The sequence below is a fragment of the Cydia splendana genome, chromosome 24 (assembly GCF_910591565.1).
Source record: "Cydia splendana chromosome 24, ilCydSple1.2, whole genome shotgun sequence".
Classification (NCBI taxonomy): domain Eukaryota; kingdom Metazoa; phylum Arthropoda; class Insecta; order Lepidoptera; family Tortricidae; genus Cydia; species Cydia splendana.
Genome location: NC_085983.1, coordinates 2,529,427 through 2,552,094, shown reverse-complemented (window position 1 = coordinate 2,552,094; position 22,668 = coordinate 2,529,427). Strand labels below are relative to the sequence as shown.

Sequence of the window (22,668 nt, the reverse complement as noted above, 5' to 3'; positions counted from 1 at the left end):
TCATTTATCCAATCTGTCTGGATTTGTACTGGAATGATAGATTGGGAAGATCGGGTGATTGAATTGTCGTATTTGTATCTGGGAAAATAGAACTTCGATATCGATATTTCTACGGAAGCGGCAATTTGAAAAAATCTGTATTATCTATTATATTCACCTCACAGAGTACCTATGGCTAAATATCGGAACATAATATGTTATATCGGGTGTGGCCTGTAACACGAGCAAATAATTAAAACATAGATTGTACTCCTCAAACGGTGACACTTTTGTTCAGCGACTTTTAAAAAATATGAAGTATCGGCTATTTTTCATACAAAATAAATATTATCTTCAATGGACGCCATCGCCACGCCATATCATTGTGGTTGACGTTGCTTGTCACGCCTTAAACATAACAAAATTCGCAATACATTGCGTCTTAGAATAAACTTTAAAGTGTATTACAACACAAACCACAAGTTATTTTTAAAAGTCGCTGAACAAATGTTGGTCAGTATGAGGAGTACAGCCTACAGTTTAATTTTATGCTCATAATACAGGCCACACCCGGTATTAATACATTGTGCGAATAGGTAATTCGCAACTCGTGTTGATTTAAAACACTCCCTTCGGTCGTGTTTTATTTATCGCCACTCGTTGCGAATTTCCTATTATTCGTACTTGTATCGTAATGTATAGCCATGTCAGTTGTGGGAGTGAGACAAGACGATAATATTATGTTATAGGTAACTATCAGTACGGATATGATGGTCGTTCTTGTCTACGTTACAGCGTGAAAAAACGGTATCCGTCACTTCAATCGCGCTCTGTTAAAAAGTGACGGATGTTTTGTCACGTGGATAAAGGTATCCATAATAGGCCTGCAGACCATTTTACGTTCGATGAAGATAACATAAGAAAAATAATTATTGAATATTTTTTTTAAACATGCAGATACGTCTGCGAGTGCTATTCCAAATTGGGATATTTCAATTGGGAGAACACACGGATTGAGGAGGTTGAATAGAATAGAATAGTTTTTTATTCGTAAACACACAGACAATAGACATACATAGAAAAAACATAGTGAAAAATAAAGTGTCACGAAATGGTCCCATCTCAGCATGTTGCTGGCGACTTCAAGTGAGAACGAAAAAGACCATCAAGTGAGAAATAAGGTTGCGAGTTCAAGTCCTGCCGGAAGCGTAATTTTTCCATTTTTTCCTTTAATATAAAATTTGGAATATTGAATGAACTTCAATCAATATTTTTCTTATTGCAAAAAACAAAAACAAGTAAGTATTCTAATTTGATTGCGGTTTTAATGAATGTCTATTATCCTATTACGTGTTGTATTGTGTGTTGTGTATTATTTCGTGTTATTACTCTAATAACACGAGCTAATAATTGTCTAGTCCAGACTTCCAGAGCACACAGTCGCTGGGGTCGAAATCGGTCAGGAGAGCATCATCATCATCATTATCCTATCATTTATGTAAATGAATGAAACAACCAAAATCTCATGGACACATTTATTAAATTTGGTTTAATACATATACTTAAGTATCTTATGTATGAGGGTAGATCAATTTTCATTGTCACTCGAATAAATAGATTTTGTTTTAAATTTTCATCCTCGTGTTGAATTTCAAATGTCCTCAAGCATGTGGCGGGTTAAATGTATTTTTTATAATTAAGTAAAATAGGATTTATTCAGTTGTTAAAAGTCAATTAAAATATTAAATAACTTCTTGCTGGTGATACAGAACAACAATAAAAACTAATTGATCCATCCAGATACCAATTTGTCAAAAAGATTAATATATGGTCCTAACATTAATACTAAAATTAGCTGCAATGAAATTTTTATTAGAATTGAGTTGTAATTAAACAAACCCTATTTTCTAACTTCAAATTTCGCTGCCAATTTTTCCTCTAGGGGTCAATACACCCCTAAACCACCGCCAAGGCCGGCACCAAGGCCAGCGCCGAGGCCGGCGTTGAGACCGGCGCCGAGGCCCAAGCCCCCGCCGAGACCTAAACCTAAGCCTCCACCGATACCGAGGCCAGCGTTCCCGTAGCCTCGACCATATGCACCGATGGGAGGGTATCCTCCGTAGCCAGGGTATCCGTAAGGCATCATTTCCATATTGCCAATTCCACCATAACCTGAAAAAGAGAGTTCTGAAATCTGAAATCTGTTATGGTTTTGATGTTGATATGATACCATCGCTCGCATTTATTGGTGCGCTCGCTCGTGTCTTACACACCTATTTATGTATTTGTTGAAACGGTATCATCATTGGCCTTCGAGTCTATTACAGACTATACAAGCAGTGTCAGGTAGGGAGACAACGTTTTTCGTGGCTGTGTAAGCCAATACGGGAGCGGCAAACACGACCACAGGCCTGGCAGGTGTAATGTGCCCGTGGCGAGCAGGTGTCGGGCTGATGACGCTTGGCTCGCTTACTTACGAGTGTCTTAAACAAAGAGTCGTCGTGAATTTTACGCCCGTCAAATACCAGTTTGCGCCACTTGACTCTGTCCTCGGCAAGTTTCTCCCATTTGTCAACCGGGATGTTGAAGGGCGTGCATGTCTCGCTTGGCGCAATCTTTATGTCGTAACATTGGCCGGCCGACGCTTCTCTTGGCATCGGCTATGGCACCAAGCAAAACACGCCGCGGTAAACTTGTCCATAATGGTCTGAAGCTCAAGCTTGAAACGGTATACTCACCATAATACATGGGCGGCGTAGGAATTGTTTCACAGACAGTCATGCCCCCCATGCCCCCCATGGGTTCGTACATCGCATTCGGGCACAATGGTTTGCCGGCAGCCAGACAGATTAGTCCTGAAAATTTCCACCATATACATAGAATAGAATAGTTTTTTATTCGTAAACACACAGACAATAGAAATAGACATACTTAGAAATAACATAGTGAAAAATAAAGTGTCACGAAATGGCCCCATCTCAGCATGTTGCTGGCGACTTCCAGCGCTGATCTTCCGATGAGACCATCAAGTGAGAAATAATCACGGAAGGTAACAGACAAGAAAAAGAAACAAAGGAAAGAAAGAATAGCATAGCAGGTACAGTCACCTGCAAAATATGTTACTCTTCGAAGGCCGCAAATATATGTGACACGCTCTTCAGGGGCCCACTGATTAACAGTCCGCCGGACGGTATCGGCCTGTCAGTTAGAACAAAATTTTGAAAGTTCCGAACAACTGACAGGCTGATACCGTCCGACGGACTGTTAATCAGTGGGCCCCTTTATGGCTCTACAAATAAGATCGTGTCAGATATTTTTGTTGCATTCGTTGTGTAACATATTATTGCAGGTGACTGTACGTAGTTATTATAAATGGTTTAAAAACTAGTTTACGGTTTTAGTTTTAAAAATACATTTCGTATTATGGCCTAAGCAAATTAGAAAAATCTGCAGAAATAATTCGTGTAGTTTTGAAAATTGGTACAGGTATACCTTGTGGTGTCTAAATAAACATACTAAAAGTCCTCGAGGGTAGCTTTTTTCATATTTTTGCTCGGTTCGGTGGTTTGAGCGTGAAGAGGTAACAGACAGACACACTTTCGCATTTATAATATTAAGTATGGATTTGGTTATTGGAAAGGAAAGCAAACTGCGATTATAAACTACAAGCTTATTAAAATTAATTTAAACGGGGTACACATGTGTCGAACTGTTTTTTGAGGATCTTCGACTAACCCGTATAAATTAGTTTACACACATTACACGTGAGTTACCCGTCTTAATTAATTTTAATATGTTCGAGTCACACGGGAGTTATATAGAGGTACAGGGGGAAATTTTAACCAACTTTAATACTCTACGTAGTGACTTTATAGGTTACCAGGACCTTTATAACACTTTTATTATGGGACCAATATAATATTTAAACGTTAGACCCGTCTATAAATGTGAGTTAATATATGGGACCAATGCCGAAATCGCGAAAGTAAAATTTGATTGTTTCATACATTCCGGCTGATGTGATGTCGCTGATTTTTACGGGATAGCCAAATATTTTCGCGATTTCGGCATTGGTCCCATAGTAAAAGTTGTTCAGTATGACCTATTAAGTCACTAAAGTGTAATTCTATGGAACTTGCTAACTATGTAAACAAAAGTCACTAGTAAATTCATCATTCTTTGACAATTTCAATATGGCGGTTTGTTTACATACCTAGTTAGCAAGTTCCATAAAATGACACTTTACGCAGAATATGAACGGTGGTTAAGATTTCACCCTGTATAAGTAGTTAATATTACAAGCAGTTTATATAAGACGTTGGTTAGATGAAATAAATGAACTCACCAAGGAGAAACAAGCAGATCTTGACAGCCATTTTGAAATTATAACTGTTAGTAACTGGAATACGGTATATATAGCGAAAATTGTTATTAAAGTTGACATATCATCTGATACGGTCCAATGGTTTGGAATACATTGGAATGTAATTAAGTTTTGTTTGCAAAATAAAATTTTACATACATTCATAACATCAAACAAAGAAGTAACTATCAATAAGTATATTTTTCAATTTTGTGGGGTAATATTTAAAAAAAAAACCGGGCAAGTACCATACGCACGAAGGGTTCCGTACCATAATGCAAAAAACGGCAAAATAAACGGTCACCCATCCAAGTACTGACCCCGCCGGACGTTGCTTAACTTCGGTCAAAAAACGCGTTTGTTGTATGGGAGCCCCACTTAAATCTTTATTTTATTCTGCTTTTAGTATTTGTTGTTATAGCGGCAACAGAAATACATCATCTGTGAAAATTTCAACTGTCTAGCTATCACGGTTCGTGAGATACAGCCTGGTGACAAACAGACGGACGGACGGACGGACGGACAACAGCGAAGTCTTAGTAATAGGGTCCCGTTTTATCCTTTGGGTACGGAACCCTAAAAACATGGCTTAAGGGCCGTTTCTTTCTATGTTTACACGCCGTAGGGAAGGATGGTAAGAATTATCGGAATCTATATAGCTCAGCTAGGTATAGCGACTGGACCAGCGTTTCAGAGAGATTAATCTAATTCATCAAATCAATACCTCTCAAAAACGGACAGAAATATAATACATGGCACACGATGGAGGAGGCCTATGTCCACAAACGGACATCTCAATAAATATTTAAAGTAATAAATAAATACAATATATAATTATTAAATTATTTATAAAATTAAATTATTAAAATGCATGGAACAATAATCAAAATCATCAAATTTAAACTGCATAAATTATGAAATATTATTAATACTAAATCTACTTATACAGTATGTAAATTAACGAAAATATTTACTCAAAACCGTTAATGTGTAGGTCATACTGAGCAACTTTTACTATGGCACCAATCCCATAATTATGAAAAAAATATTAACTCTCCCATAGGAAATTTCGACGCTAGACCAGCAAAATGTATGAAATAACCAAAAAATAAGTTTTTCACGATTTCGGGGTTGGTGCCATAGTAAAAGTTGCTCAGTGTGACCTACACATTAACGGGTTTATGTAAATGTTTTTCGTTAATTAACATACTTTATAAAAAAACCTTTACATGTTTTGAAAACTAAATGTAATATTTATTGGAATAAATGGCTCTACTACTTCTACCTCTCAAATTATTCATATACTACGTTCCACAGCCACGGCAAGCCACGGTGCCACAGAAAGACGCACAGACACATATCGGTCAAACTTATAACATCCCCCTTTTTGTCGAGTGTCTATGAAAAGGTTGGTGTTGGGTCTGGAATAGCCAAACGGCCATACCAGAGCCTCTACCATCAGTTTTTACATTGACATAACGCTCACGTCTACGTAATTTACTTTCTGTACATATCGCTTGCACTATTGCTCGCATATGCGAGTACGAGCGAGATGCATAGAAAGTAAGTTACGTAAACGTGAGCGTTATGTCAATGTCAAAACTGGTGGTAGCCGTACAGGGGTGCGAAACTCCTCCCTTCGGGCAAACTCGGCTCCGTTCGGCTCAGCATTGCTCCGACCAATTATTAGGGTTGGCACCACTTTACGTCCCTTTGCGTGCACGACCACAGATAAGATAATGACTTGAATTTTGACAACCCTAAATAGCCGAAAGAGATAGTGCCATATATTAGAAAAGGACAGCATGATTCGACCCTGAACCGGTGTCAAATTTCGGTTTTGTAGGAAGTTTCCTTTCTGTACGGTAGTACTATTCTCGTTGAAATAGCATTCAACGATGATCATTTTGTCTGCGTGATCCTAAAAACGTGTCCAAATGTTCTACAAATTAACGCAAAAATCACAATATCAAACAAAATCTAATTAACACAAAAATGTTGTAACAATGAGTAGACCGGAGAAGATGGGACAATAACAGACTAAATTAGTTCCTTCAGTATATATACTGGGACTATTCGAGTTAAACACAGATCGAACAATCATGGCCACCAAGGCCTCCTTTTTGATCCTTGGTAAGTTCTTTTCTGTCTTCACCATTTGTATGTATTTATTTACGATCGAATGTATTAATTTATGACCCATTTCGTACCTTGTCACAGTGACAATAAATTTATATTTTCGACTGTACTGTATAGTAAGGAAAACTATTAGCTTAGCTTAGGGGTACAAAGCTTTGCTTTTCTGACTGTACGCACAGCCGCTAAATTGCGTGGCCATCCTCGCTACGCTCGTGATTAAATTTTGGAATCTTTCGCTTGCTCGGGTATCAATAGCACGAGCGGTTAAACAACAACTTTGCCCCCTTGTAAAACATATAACTATTTCAAAGTGTTTTTAAATTGCAAATAACCCTATAAACTCACGCGTTTTGTACACAATATTTAATTACACAAACGGGTCTACCGCGATATAATTTCATTGTTTTTGCCTCAAATTCCGACGTTTCAGCTGAGTTGTACCAGCTGCAACAGAGCAGAGTTGATTTGTTGAAATTATATCGCGGTAGACTCGATTGTGTGATTAAATATGTTTGCAAATAACCGTTTACTTTTAGGACTCCTCTGCCTGGCTAGAGCTAATCCCCTGTGCCCTGGATCCACGGCGGTATACGAAACTCCTGCAGCCACCACCGTCTGCGAAACTACGCCAAGCATCAGCGTAGGAGGCCTGGGAGGTCTAGGAGGTCTGGGCGGCCTCGGCGGAATATGGGGATCTTGCGGACGCGGACTCGGCTTTGGTGGTCTTGGAGCCACCACTGTTTGCGAATCGACACCGAATGGCATAGGTGTAGGATATGGAGGCTTGGGAGGAGTTGGCGGTACAACGGTCTGTGAGACCACCACACCTAGTATTGGAATAGGAGTAGCGCCTGGTTATGGAGGTGTTGGCATGGGTGGTACTACAATATATGAAACTACACCGAGTATGAGCTTTGGGTACGGGTATAATCCGTATGGTGTAAGTGGTGTCGGTGTAGGAGGTACTACGATCTGTGAGACTGTACCTAATATAGGCTCTGTGGGGATTGGTGGTACAACGGTCTGTGAGACTACAACACCTAGCCTAGGATTTGGAGTAGGTTATGGGGGCGTAGGTGGGATTGGTGGTACTACCGTCTGTGAAACCATCCCAAACGTAGGCTATGGAATGGGCTACGGTATGGGTGGGATTGGTATGGGTGGGATTGGTGGTACCACTGTCTATGAAACCATCCCGAACGTAGGCTATGGTATGGGCTACGGCATGGGTGGTCTAGGTATGGGTGGGATTGGTGGCAGCACAGTCCCGAGCTACGGAATGGGCTACGGAATGGGCTACGGTATGGGTGGTCTAGGTATGGGTGGTCTAGGTATGGGTGGTATAGGTATGGGTGGCATTGGTGGTACCACCCTCTATGAAACGATACCGAGCTACGGAATGGGCTACGGTATGGGTGGTCTAGGTATGGGTGGTCTAGGTATGGGTGGTATAGGTATGGGTGGGATTGGTGGTACCACCCTCTATGAAACGATACCGAGCTACGGAATGGGCTACGGTATGGGGGGTCAGGGTATGGGTGGTATAGGTATGGGTGGGCTTGGTGGCACTACCGTCTATGAAACCATCCCAAATGTAGGCTATGGGACGGGCTACGGCATGGGTGGTCTAGGTATGGGTGGGCTTGGTGGTACCACAGTCTGTGAAACCATACCTAGCTACGGAATGGGCTACGGTATGGGTGGTCTAGGTATGGGTGGTATAGGTATGGGTGGGATTGGTGGTACCACCGTCTGTGAAACCATACCGAGCTTCGGAATGGGCTACGGTATGGGGGGTGTAGGTATGGGCGGTATAGGTATGGGTGGGATTGGTGGTGCTACCGTTTGTGAAACCATGCCGAACGTAGGCTATGGAATGGGCTGCGGTGGTCTAGGTTGTGGTGGTCTGGGTATGGGTGGTCTTGGAGGGTCTACAGTCTGCGAAACTATTCCGAGTGTATCCTACGGATGTAATGCAGGTTTAGGGTGCCCGTATGCCCGGGGTGGTATGTACCCTGGCTGTGGATCCTTCGGTCACGGCGGCCTGGGTGGTTTAGGTATGACTCCTTTTTTATAAATAGCTCTTCTTCCCACAATTCTTTGAAGGTGGGGGGGAGATATCCATACCTGGAATACAATCAGTCATCTAACGAATACCAGCATTTGTCTATTGGCCTTTGATTATTTGGTCTCATTGTTTGTTTAGAATTGTTTGCGTATATTACAATACAATACTCTTTATTGGACACCTCGCATAGTTCACAAAAACAATTGGATAGAGATAACAACAATATATACATATTATAATATTTAAAACTTCCGCGTTTTGAACACATATTGCGCAGTGAAACCTGTGTCGAAACGTCGGTAAATAAAGGTAATTGAATAAATTTCGCGTTAGACCCGTCTATAAATATGAGTTAACAATATATATTATTTAAACTTTCACGATTATTAAACATTATCAAACTGCACAACGGGACTTAATCGCGTAAAATAAAACAAAACTTAAATACGCGATTAAGTCCCGTTGTGCAGTTTGATAATATATATTATATTAGTATTTATATATTTCCTGATAATTCCTTATTGTACAGCGGTTATTGTGACGGCCACCTAACCTAGTTGGTAGTGACTCTGCCTACGAAGCAGGAGGTCCCGAGTTCGAGTCCCTGTAAGGGCATTTATTTGTGTGCTTATCACGAATATTTGTTCCTGAGTTATGGATATTTTCTATGTATATATGTACCTATTTATATTTATCTATATCTTATATATATCGTCGTCTAGTACCCACAACACAAGCCTTATTGAGCTTACTGTTGGACTAGGTCGTTCTGTGTAAATTATCACAAAATAATCGAGGTTCTACTGAATCATCTCGCTCCGCGATTATTGAGCCATTTAGAGTCCTAGCTAAATTGGTAGTTCAATACTTACGCTATGGAATGTCCAATTTACCTAGAACCCTCTATGGCATAACGGCGGAACGTGACTGTGCATTCATATTAACAGCAATTCAGTTGAATAAGGATCCTTGAGCCGCCCAGAGACCTTTAAAATGGTCTCCTGTTCCATTCTAATTTGAACTTTGTGTTGACAAAATAAAATTTCATTTTGCTTGGCGAGGTTTGACGTAGAGGATAAACCGTTATTGGCATTGCTCTAAATGCGTATTAAGTAATATGTGATATGTTTATTACCCGTACAGTGTGAAGTTCATATTATCACATGTAATTGTGGGTTTGTGTAATTATATTGTAATATTAGGTAATTAGCGCAAAACAATATCTGACGACAAATTTTAGTTTTAGTTCACGAAGCATGTTGAAAATACTTCAGATATATATGCAAAACACAGTTTTGTATCTTTAGGTATTTAAATAAAAGTAAACAAAATCTAACCTCAAATGGCTCCTATAGCCAGTTGAGGGTAGATGAAAACATTGCATGATCAAATATTGTAGGTTAAAGTCAGGTCGTTCAGTGGCTGATCCAGGCGGCTTTGTATTTGGTTGGTTAACCAATAAATGTTATAACTACCCGAAAATTTACAAATTATTTGTTTACTTTTATTTAAATACCTAAAGATACAGACTATAGCAATTACTAAAAAACAAAGAATCGCTTTGAAACATTTTTCGGGTTGAATTATTTTAATGTAAATATTATTTGGTTTAAACACTCGGTCTTTTGTGATATATAAATCTTATTTTAGTGACATAATTATTTTAAATTATCTACAATCATTTTGCATGTGTATTTGGATTGTAAAAAAAAGAGTAGGTATTACAACGATAATTACAAAAAAAGACTGTATTTATTTAATTGGCTATTAAATTATATATTACGATTTCTGTTTTGTAATTAAATATCCTTATAATCGTTCCTGTAATCATGTTATGGTTACTGAAATAAAAAAAACAACAGTATATTATGCTGCTTATACCCGTAATTTATTCAATTGCATTCACACTTACAAAAGTAGCCTTAAATTAATATATACAAATATATATAATACAATATTTAAATATACCCTGTTACAACTTAATATATATAGAATACAATTTCAAACATTTATCAAACTTCGGCGAAGGTACTGATGCATTGCAAGTAGCTTTTAGTTGATCCCTGTAGACAACTTTAAAATAATTTAGGTCCAATTGCACCAATGGAAGTATCTACTCCTAAATCCACTATATAATCTTGCAGTTGATGTATCCAGATACCATACAGAACGCAGGATATAAGTACTCTAGAGAGTGGAGAAGATGGTACAGCCAAAGAATTTAAAATGCTGAACCATTTCGTACCTTGACACAGTGACAATCAATATTAAAGTATCTATGGACCAAATATTGTCAATGTGATAAGGTACGAAATATAACTGAATTTAAATTCCTGAACCGCACTTGTTTGCGCTGAATTTGGCATTCATTGTGTTATAAAGCAATTAACAAACGCCTTGTAAAGAACTTGTAAAAGCTTTAGAAATATTTCGATGTTGGAACGTCTTTTTAGTAAATGTTGTAGTCTTTTAACTTAGTTCATGCACGGGCAAGGTGATGGGCAGGGGCACGGGCTAGGAAGGGGGTAGGGGGACGGGCTAGGTAGGGGGCAGGGGCTAGGGGAAGGGAACCAAGGATCAGGGCAGGGTGACGGGCTAGGAGAGGGGAACCAAGGTTGAGGGCAGGGTGACGGACTTTGTGAAGGGAACCAAGGGCTCGGACTACGACTTGGATTCCGTAGTGACCTCACGTCAGCGCAGCCTATGGTCCTGAAGATCTGGGGAGGGTCAGGCTGGAAGACGATGGTGGGGGGACTGGGTACTAAGACTCTTGGAGGAACGATGACTAATGGTGTTGGTAGTGGCGGTTGAACTGGGCTTGGGATGACCTGAAAATATAATAAAAGATGACTGACAGAGAAGATAACTTCAGAACATAACTTATTTATTTTCCTTTGTTTAAAATTAATTGAGCCCCTGACGATTTCTAGATAAAAAGCCGAGAAGAGACCGGGATACAGCAAAGTCAAGCTTCGCTGACTTCACTATTAAAATATTTTAGTGCTATATCCTACGAATATAACCTGAAAATTCTCAAAAAATTATCTTAACCAAAGTTTTAAAATGTCGTTTGACTATGTCCCCGTTTTCTTTAAAAATAACTTATGATTGGGATCCTTATTGCAGCTTTGCTTGCTCATGAATTCATGCAAGAGTCAACTCACATTAAAAAGTTCAAAAAAGTTAAAAATAATACTGCGGAAGAAATTCCGACGCATTCGAAATCTATCGAGCCAATTATGACTTTAGTACGTGATTTTAACCAATTTATATTTATTTTATTTTCAGTATGACTTAGGGGTCGTCCAGAAATCATGTGATCTTATTTGGCCTATTTTTGGAGCTTTTATTATTAATGTTTTAAAGTTAGTGCGATAAATGTTTTTATTGGGTAAATACGCATATTAAATTGAACGGATTGTTTGAACTGATTAAATTTTTGAGTAATATTGTTGTTTTTGCCTTTCCCGCTTTGAAAAAAAAATCACGTGATATCTTCTCTGACCCCCCCTCCCCCACCGTGATCATTCGTGATTTTTTCTTACCCCCGCCCCCCCTCTAAACGATTACATGATTTCTGGACGACCCCTTACAATAGATTAAATATTTATGATGTGAGTCCAACCGAGTTAACTCAACACAGACTTTGCAATGTGTGAAAGTATCATCCTAAACGTCAAATTCCTAGAAAAATACGACGTTAACAACACGTTCACATTTTGTACTGGCAAAGTCGATGCAGAGTTAGCTTAGACCAGGGGTCTCCAAACTTTTTTACCTGAGGGCCATATTGCCCCTCAGAAATTTCGCGCGGGCCACCGTCGGTTTTTGCGCCGGGGGAGGGTGTCTGATTGCTGCTGTTAGGAACAGTTCCACTCTCAATGAATGCTGAACCCCTGGAGCCTGGCTCCCGCGGGCCTCGAGTGTCGGTGGGCCGGATTGGAACGCGTCGCGGGCCGGATTTGGCCCGCGGCCCGGGGTTTGGAGACCCCTGGCTTAGACGGACTCAGCCAGTCAACTGACCTTGATGGGGCTAGGGCAAGGCACAGGCACCGGCTGAGGTCTGACCCAAATCGGGGGCAGCACAGGCGGCATCACCGGCGGCACCCTCACGGTGAATGGGGGCTGTAGCGGCGGCTGCACCGGCGGGGGCCTGGCGGTAGGGTTGTCATATGAAAAAGCGGAATATCGTGACAAAAATCTGCAAGAACCTTACAAATCCTCCTGTGACTGCGTTGTCCGTTAATCTTATTGGATATATTGGAAGAGGAGGAGGGATTTTAATTACTCGCCTTCCACGAGGAATTCTAAAATTTCACTTATTTCGATCATCGGACCAAAAGGAATAAATCTATTTTGCTAATTAACAGTGCCCTAACCGGATGAAAGCATCAAACTTTATAATTTTTTTTTATTAATATTTTATTGTTATTTATTAATCCTTAAATTAAAATTTACAGTCAAGCTACACATGTTAAAAGGAGTGACATTATATAAACATTGAGAGTAACATTTTACTTAAGTGCTAACTACTGTACATTGATTGAGCTCGGCGTCGTTATTGACTCTAGGTATCGGCTACTAACTGACAAAAAACTAGGTTCCGTGCATTGGAATATGTCAAGTTCGCTGTCGCTGTCCAATATATCGTTCAGGAGAGACAATGCGCGGTGCAGCGGTGAGTGGGATAATGCCCGGGTCCGCGCCGCCGGGACTGCAAACAGCGCGCGGCGACGAGGGCGCAGCTGAATACTGTACGGACAGGTACTCGAAACGGGACAAGTGCTAAAGAGCAACTGAGGGTCATCAATTTAATGTAGGTAAGAAATAATTACTTGATTGATGGTGATGATTACTAATTAATGATGATAATTAATCGATCTGTACCAGACAGTGATAGGTGCGGAGGTGGGGGGTAGGTTTACTACGATCGGCAGGGGACGGGGCAGCGAGACGGGGACGATGGGGCCCGAGCGCTAGCAGTTAAGGTTTCTAACTAATCCTGACACCAGACAAAGGACCAACAATCCTAACATGGCCTTTGGCTTACCTGACGGTGATAGGTGCAGGGGCAGGGGGATAGACTGGCCGGGGCTTCACCCAGATCGGCTGTGGGCGCGGCAGCGAGATGGGGCCCGGGCGGACGACTATGGGCGGCTGCTGAGGAAACCGGATCTGGCCTGGCCTGACGGTTATTATTCCTAGAACATTTTACGTATTTTAAGCTGTCGTGTTTTCTATGCATGAGATTTTTTTTGGGAGCCTCCGGATGAAACTCCGATATGATGACTGCATGACATACTGTCTGACTGTTCTTAGAATCAAGAAGCCCTTTACAGAAGAGTTTTAAGTATGAATCCCAATAGAACGGTCTTGCCCCGGGCCGAGGTTTCCAACACTTCGTTTTCTATGACCGGTGATCGTTGATCACGTGATGCGTTCTACATTAATGATGTGTCGGACGCATCGGTCCGAGCCGAGGCGTCTAACACTTCGTTTTCTTCGTTTACTGGTGATCACGTGATGCGTTCTATAAAACTGAAGTGTCGGACGGCTCGGCCCGGACCGTTTCAGCGTGAGTCATCCTTTACAGGTGATTTATGCCTCAGACGGTTTTCAGTAGAACCAGAAATGGAATAATAAAGTTAGATGCTGTTGTTTATGCAGTTATGGATAGCAGTGCATGACGATACGATTGTTACTTAGTGATTCTTCGAACGCGTTTTACTCGTTGCCTATTGGACCAGCGTGGAGACTATAAGCCTTAGGCTTCTCACGCATGAAAGGAGGCCTGTGCCCAGCAGTGGATTGTGCATTTATTGTAATTGTAATTAGCCTTTATTACTGAAGTTAGTTGGTACATAGTATAATTATATTAATTCGGTATTTCATAACTTCAACTCGTCCTTTGACGTAGGCCTCCTCCATAGCTTTCTTTCTATTGTTGTTTGCATCTATTTACCTCCTCCTATTCTTTTTAGATCATTCGACCATCTAAACTTTTGTGGACCACTCTTTCTTTTATTATATCTTAGGCACCACTCTACAAGGTCCTTTGTCCACTTATCTAGGGTTTCTCTCATCATATGTGCATTTATTACCTGGCTGTGACTGTCCATAAGCGTAGTTGACCTGCCGGCCGCAAGGGTTGCAGGGGGCGACGTTGATCACGCCACCGTCACACGGGCTGGGACAGCTCGGACACGGGCCGGGACAGGGCTCCGAACAAGGGCAGGGCTGGTCCAACTGCGGTTCCGGCAGCGGCTGCGAGAGCGCCGATCCAAGGAGGAGAACTGAAAAATTATGCTTTGTGTAGGTGTCATGCGTGGCAGGTTAAATTGGTAAGCAGCTTTGCCAAACCTTGTGTGTGTTCTACCGCCTGTACAATGGGCTGTGCTCTGAGGAGTTGTTTGACATGATGCCAACGGCCGCTTTCTATCACCGCACCGCTCGCCGTGTTCAGGGTGTTCATCCTCACACCCTAGAACCTAAATGGTCGCGTACTGTGCGATTTCAGAGGAATTTCCTCCCGCGGACGTTCCGGCTGTGGAATGAGCTCCCGAGGTTTTCCCGAGGGTCTACAGTATGGGGTTCTTCAAAAAAGGAGTGTACAGGTTTTTAAAAGGCCGGCAACGCGCATGTAACACCTCTGGAGTTGCTACGGTGACTGCTTACCATCAGGCGGGCCGTATGCTTGTTTGCCACTGATGTGGTATTAAAAAAAACAACTTAAAGGGGCTGGTAAGCCAATACATAAGTCCTTATAAGCTACAGCATCCTAGATATTAAAGAAAATAGAGCGGGTAGAAGTTCTACATAATCTACATACAATACGCGCTCTATTGTCTATTGTAGAACTATTTTTAGCATAACATTTTAAATTACCCGATATACCACCATTTTTAGTGTTATTTAAGCATGCCTGCTGAATCTTAAAGCCGACCACTGACTAACAGGCCGCCGGACGATATCGGCCTGTCAGTTAGAACAAAAATTTGACAGTTCCGAACAACTGACCGGCCGATATCGTCCGGCGGACTGTTAGTCAGTGGTCGGCTTAAGATCGGCCGCCGACAGATTATATTAAATACATACAAAAAAGAAAAAAACTTAAAGATCCTGACGAATTGAGACCTGACTTTCTCTTTGAAGCTAGTTAAATATGAATTTTAATAAAACATTAACTTAAACTTAGAACCACATAATAAATTATTAATTACTAAAATGTATACATAATTGTTAGCAAAGACCGTTATCGGCCGTTTAAATATTAAATCACTTAACGTTTGTACAACTATAAACTTAGTTACTGACTGAAACCGATCCGACTCACTTATAATTAACTCGAATTGATTCAATCAATGAACTGAATTGGACAAACTGAATATATTTAGTTCATTTACATTGAACGATTCGAGCAGAAACTATTTATTAAGAGAAATTGGACAACCGCTACTCCATACAGATGTATAATATCTACCTATGCCCCTTCGTTTGAGTTTTTTTGTTTTATCATTTATTTATCTTTCTTCTTAGGCTAGGTCATTTATGATATGAATATTAAAATTAAAATACAAAAACACATAACAAACAATTAAAAATACATATAAACTCATTATAAAAAACCAGCGGGGCAAGGCCCAAGCTGCCGGTGGTCAGGGCCGCAGAGTGAGGAACCGACGTACCTACTATACGCGCCGTGTCCAAGATTGCCGCCTTCTGCATCTGAACCTTGATCCGACCACCCAGCGGGCGTCTCTCTAGGTGTTGGTCGAGACTCTTCGCTATATTCGATTAGTTTGTATTATTACTAGTAGTTCGCCCCGACCTGAGAACTCGCGGTTTGCCAAAAATTATATAGAGCGATTGACTTTCTTGTTGTCGTATAGTTCGATATAAAATAGTAGAAAATAATTTTCAAGAAAAAAAAACCGACTTCTATGGAGGCCGGTGAAAAATTATTGTACAGTCACCTGCAATAATATGTTATACAACGAAGGCCGCAAAAATATCTGGGGTGGATTTCATCACCAAAAATTTCACCATACAAAAAAATATTTTTTTTTAATGTTTAATTTAACACGATTCTAGCTGGGTAAAGTAATAGGGGGCTGTATATTGAGGATATTTATGGTATTTATACAATCATTTGTGGCTTATATTTGAAGTTATCGCTTTCGGAAAATAAAAACGCAAGATGGTGATGACAATCATGGTATGGTAATGACTCTTTTATAGACGGTAATGACACTGCATGTACGGTAATGACGATTTGGGAACTAATTTATATATGTATTAAAAACGTATTAAAAAAACAAAAACTTTTTTAATTGTAAGGCTTTAGAACTTTAATAAACATTACAAATAACATGTTTTTGAACATAAGACTAGCTACATAAATTATTTTTAGAAAATTATAAAAAATACATTTTATTCATATAAACAAATATATAACAAGTATTTTTATTGTATAATTTTAAATAATTTATATTCCGAAATAGGCAATTTATGTATTCATTTATTTTTTTGGGTTTTTTCAATGTTAAATCATATTAACAATATTGTACTCTTATTATCAGTTTAAACCCGCATCTTCTTTTATCTACTGCATAATTTGGTATTTATATCATATTATAAAATTGCTGGCTTACCAGTGAGCTTAATTTTTATGATATATTACTTTTTTTTTGATAATTTGATTCATTGCATAAGTTTGTATTTTTGTTGTTTTATAAATTAACTTTAAAAATAGCTATAATGTATATATATATATATATATATAATATAATATTAATAGCTAAACATTAATATATAATTAGTGTTTTATAAGTTGCAAGACCCCTACTTGTAATGCATATCATAAGTTACAAAATGTTAGGTATTGGGTCCGGTGACTACCCAATGGTATAATTATTAATTGCTGTAATTATATACATCAATTAATATAATATTATCAAAAAACATAAGGCCATTACGATAGTGAGCCAGTACCGTAGCCTATGGTCGCTTAAAACTATGTTGCTTGTTTAAATACTTTGTTTTAACACGACTAACATGCAATTACAGACTCTAAGTTGCACGATTTACATTACTAGATAATAAAAAATAAACATTTGTATGTTCTAAGTTCTAAGTGACCTAAATTTTGCCTACTTCAGTCAAAATGTTATTTAAAACTAACCATCCTCTTGTGTGAAAAAAATAGTCATATCTTCTTCTACATTTATTCTACATTTATAAGGTAGACATCATATAGTGTTAGAAGACATAGAGAACGTTTTTCAAACATACAGCTTAATTTCATAATGAATTATAGCAAAATAACTAGAAAAGTTTCTGAGAACCGTCATCACCATACACATGAAATCATCACCGGTCGTCATTTTTTCCCGGTGATGATGGGTATGGTGTTGACGATTTGAGAGTTTCTTGTTTTTATTTCTAGAATACGAATAATAGTAGTTAATGTCTATGCCACACAATAAACTTCATGTAGTTTGCCATTCATTTCAATAATTATTTCTAATATATCATTTGTAACTTTTTTAAACCAAAGCATAACGGTGATGATGCTCTGTTGTGACAAACTACGTTTTACAAATTTGTTCGTAATATTTCTCACGATTCAATGATGTGACTTTATAGTGAAATCATTTTTGGCATTCTATATTAAAGTGAAAAATAGGGCAATGACCTTTAGCGGTATTTCGTTGTTCATACACGGAGATAAGCTCACATTGACATTACCATGACGGTGTTGACGAATATTCGTGACAAAATTTTAAATATTTTTAAATGTACTTTCTCGGTGAAGGAATTATTGCATATTTTCCCATGTGTTAAACAACAACATGGAAAAGATATAAGTAAAAAAAAAATCGCAATCGTACGATAGGTATGCTATTAATTTTCACTGCAAACAATAAGGTTCAGATTTTTCCGGTAGACGGTGATGATTTTAGACACATTAAACATTTTATATAAAAAAAACTATTAAGTTATTGGAGATGGTAATTGAAGGAACATGAAGATAATAGTTCTTAAAAACATATAAAAAAGTTGCAACTCGCACAACCTACTAGTTTTTTTTATAAAGACCGAACCATAAGTTTTCGCAGGATTTTGAAATCCACCCTGACACGATCCTATTTGTAGAGCCATAAAAGCGTGTCACATATTTTTGCGGGCTTCGAAGAGTAACATATTGTTGCAGGTGACTGTACCTACATAGATGGTGCACTATGTAGAAAAGGAGATAAAACCACCCACTTTTCTAGTAGCGTAAAACGGGGTGAGTAGGTTTCGCGGGGAGCTATGGGTTATGAATGGGGAGAGAAGGATTGAGAGGGGGGTGAGGTGGGTTTTTAAGGCTACTGCTACAAAAATAATGTATTCCAATTTAAAATGGAGCTATAGTAATATTCATAATAAAAAAAAATCGATCCAACAATCTTCCAAAATCACCTTTGTATGAAAAACCCTCTCACCCCAAATACGAGGCACTACGGGGTGAGGTGGGTTTTCCTCTTTATCGTCAAAGTTATGAAATGGAACTACCCAAAATAAAATACAAACTAAAATACAAACGTCCGGAACACTTTACGGTATTGGACAACCGCTAGTCCATACAAATGTATTAATACCTTACACTTCGTTTAAAAACTCAAACGTCGTAGTTTTATCTAATACCTTTAAACGAGCAATTCTTGTTTATTTATATATTTCGGAGATCTCTGAAACGGCTCTAACGATTTCGATGAAATTTGCTATATGGGGGTTTTTAGGGGCTATAAAATTGTTCATGGCGTCTTTATTCGGAGACTCGAGTCCTTTTGAGTTGCTCTTAAAAAGACCCAACAAAGGACTCGACTCGGGACTTAGAAGACTCAGAAGTCTTTTAAGCGCCGAGTCTCGTAAAAACGAGCTGAGTTCTTCAAATTCAGACTCAGTAGACTCGAGTTCCTACCAACACTAGCCGCAGTTGCAAAAAGTATACAGCTAAGATACGCGAGCAGCCGCGATACCTTCATATTCATACTGGTACGCGCCCCGGCCGCCGCGTTGGTCAACCACACCTTCTCGTAACTCATGAGGCCCCGGTACTTGCTCCGCGCTAAATTCAATTTTTTGACAGTTGTTTTCTTGATTTTTGCCACCGTAGCCTATGGAGACTAACAAGCAACACTAAGTGGTTTTCGTAGTCAATGGATGTTGCTATATTAAGGGTGTCACATGCACGTTTCTGACTTATGAACCAATTGTTTATACTATACAACCTAAAATAAATAATTAATTTGAGCTATGGTTTTGTTTCGTCCTCTTGATCGCGGCGAGCTGTGATTGGTCAATTTCATTATAGTTGAGTAAACTGTATCGAAATGAATATTATAGTTGAGTTGGGAACCCATACATTAAAAATACTCTATTGCAGTTTGGTATAAGAAATCTTAATTGAAGAATTACAGTCGACGAGTAGAAAAAATGCGATGTGCACTCAGACTGCATTGTATAATTTGCATAACACGTGTCTGGTAACAAATTAATGGTGATTACGGGACATGCTATTTGTGCTCAAAGGAATGTTCTACATATCCCCAACACGGATTGGCCGATTTTGTGAAGACTATCTCTTTTTGGCATATCGGCGGTGGAGTTCTAACAATTTTAATTCATCAAAGGATACTGCTATAATCATTAGTTTGATTTTCAGTTTGAATTCGGAGTAATTATATAAGTTTTGCAAATAAATAAATTATTGAAATTTAAAAGCTAACTTTACGCGCGCGGCTTTCGTGACACCTCTGTGCATGCACTTTAGTGCTTGAAAATGTAGACCAATAGGTCTACAATAAGCATAATAATGCTCTCCAAAACATGTCGCGCGAGTATCTAAAAATACGTGAGTTAAAACGACAAATACTTAGCTTAATTTGGGTCCTTTTCAAAAAAATGTCTGCGGTCGAATTACCGTGACCCATACAAAATGTATGAAAAGTCGTAGCAATTAGGCGCAACCGCAGACATAATACTCTCAGAGAATGACCCAATTAAATTGTGGTATAGGTCTACCACTTTTAAATAAACAATTGTCTTCTTCTTCTTCTTCTTCTTTCCAGACCTTATCCCATTTACTTGGGGTCGGCCTTCCACAACTGTAACAATTGTAATATTCTAAAATATAGAGACCCTACTCACATACAGAAAATTTAAACATATTTACCAGATAACCATAGCACTTTTCCCTTCGCCATCATCCGGCCGTCTGATCAAAACCCACAAAAACAAAGCCTTAAATACAAAAAAAAATAACCCAAATTTCAAAACCGTAGCCATATTGAAACCAAATATGCTATTCGAAAAACAGCTTTATGCGAAAAGAAATAGAGTTGCTAATGTGAACACGAATCTTTTGTTTTTAAACTAGGCAGTACCGTGAAAAATATTTTAAATATTTTTTAAATGCTTGGCCGTTGATTAGCTTTTTAGACATTTTTTTTATAACGATATCTTTTGAAATGGCTTTGAAAATGAAATCATATTAATCGAAACGTGTTGTTAATTCAATTAGTAATGGTGCAAGATTATTTAACGTTGATATGCAGCGTGAAAGAGTTTAAAAAATAATGTTATCTTATCATAAAGAGTTTTACTCTTCGCTGAAAAAGCCGTGATTAACGTAAAAGTACCGTGAACCATTTTTAGGGTTCCGTACCAAACCGTCAACAGGCTGCATCTTAGACAGTTGAAATGTTCACAGATGATGTATTTCTGTTGTCGCTATAACAACAAATACTAAAAACAGAATTAAATAAATATTTAAGTGAGGCTACATACAACAATCGTGATTTTTTTGCCTTTTTTGCGGAATGGTACGGAACCCATCGTGCGCGAGTCCGACTCGCACTTGTCCGGTTTTTTTATGATATAGGACCAACAGAGAGAATCGCTTGATGGTAAGCAATAACCCTGTTGTAAGATCGCCTGTTGTGTGTAACATAGTGTTTAAATTATGATTTACTTATATTATGCATCCACTATTTCTTTGTTAATGGTGTGCAATAAATAAATAAATATTATAGGACATTTTTTACTGGTGGACTTGTCTATTTTTGTGTAACATTTACTTTAACAATTACCCTGTATCTAGCTTTAAGTGTTTTAGTGAGTAAGTTCTTCTCTCTTTTTTGTAACTGAAGTGGCGCTGTATGTAGAAGGTTTTTACAATAAATGTCTTTCTTTCTTTCTTTCTTTCTTTCTTTCTTTCTTTTACACAAATTGACTAAGACCCACGGTAAGCTCAAGAAGGCATGTGTTGTGGGTACTCAGACAACGATATATATTATAATATATAAGTACTTAAATACATAGAAAACAACCATGACTCAGGAACAAGTATCTGTATCATCATACAAATAAATGCCCTTACCAGACCGAACCAGATTCGAACCCGAGACCATCAGCTTCATAGGCAGGATCACTATACCCACTAGGCCAGACCGGTCGTCAAAATAATAAATAAGGTCGTATAAATAAGAAATATATGTATTGTAAACGCCCCGTTAAACTGATAAATTTGATAATAATACTTACTGAATAACTCAGAAGATAAAGATATAACTATAAAGCGTCTGATTGGTCGAAGCGTTCGGTCTTTAGTTGGCAACCCATCAAGACTGATAATTGGTCCTTTGTTGCCTTATCTTTCCTGTCAAATGTACCTATATTCAAAGAGAATATTAAATCAACCTTAAAATGATAGTGGAGAATGATTTTCATATTTTAACATTATTATTAAATAACGAAAATGGGACTATATTGTGCGTAAATAAAACTGGAAACCTCTAACGTTTTGAGCGCAATAATATTACACTCGTGTTAAAATTATGGGAAATGAGATTAAAGTATTAACATATTATAAAAGTCAACCACTCAAAAACGTCTGTACGGATTTCGCTGTAGTTGGCACACATTGCATATCAATTTAATAAGTTTTAAATAAACATATTTTTAATCCCAAAATTCATACACTGAAATACGAAATAGGAGGTATACTGCATACGGGACGTATAGGGACGAACGGCCCGATTCGAATAATGTTTCTAAGAAGTCACAGCGATAC

General features: G+C 38.6%; 3 protein-coding genes across 3 annotated transcripts; 1 reads left to right on the top strand and 2 right to left on the bottom strand.

Annotated features, from left to right (window-relative positions):
• Positions 1–1,500: 1,500 nt before the first annotated feature.
• On the bottom strand, positions 1,501–4,373 carry LOC134802261 (uncharacterized). Its single transcript, XM_063774846.1, has 3 exons — positions 4,325–4,373; positions 2,718–2,834; positions 1,501–2,151 (listed from the first exon to the last, which is right to left on the bottom strand). The coding sequence occupies exons 1-3, from the start codon at positions 4,353–4,355 to the stop codon at positions 1,925–1,927; spliced, it is 375 nt and encodes a 124-aa protein (XP_063630916.1). The 5' UTR covers positions 4,356–4,373; the 3' UTR covers positions 1,501–1,924.
• Positions 4,374–6,437: 2,064 nt separating this feature from the next.
• On the top strand, positions 6,438–9,101 carry LOC134802091 (uncharacterized). The gene is made up of 4 exons (XM_063774684.1): positions 6,438–6,475; positions 7,018–7,920; positions 8,113–8,268; positions 9,079–9,101. The coding sequence occupies exons 1-4, from the start codon at positions 6,445–6,447 to the stop codon at positions 9,099–9,101; spliced, it is 1,113 nt and encodes a 370-aa protein (XP_063630754.1). The 5' UTR covers positions 6,438–6,444.
• Positions 9,102–10,413: 1,312 nt separating this feature from the next.
• On the bottom strand, positions 10,414–20,814 carry LOC134802432 (uncharacterized). The gene is made up of 5 exons (XM_063775093.1): positions 20,770–20,814; positions 14,651–14,842; positions 13,600–13,750; positions 12,573–12,702; positions 10,414–11,377 (listed from the first exon to the last, which is right to left on the bottom strand). The coding sequence occupies exons 1-5, from the start codon at positions 20,801–20,803 to the stop codon at positions 11,024–11,026; spliced, it is 861 nt and encodes a 286-aa protein (XP_063631163.1). The 5' UTR covers positions 20,804–20,814; the 3' UTR covers positions 10,414–11,023.
• Between the last annotated feature and the right edge of the window lie 1,854 nt (positions 20,815–22,668).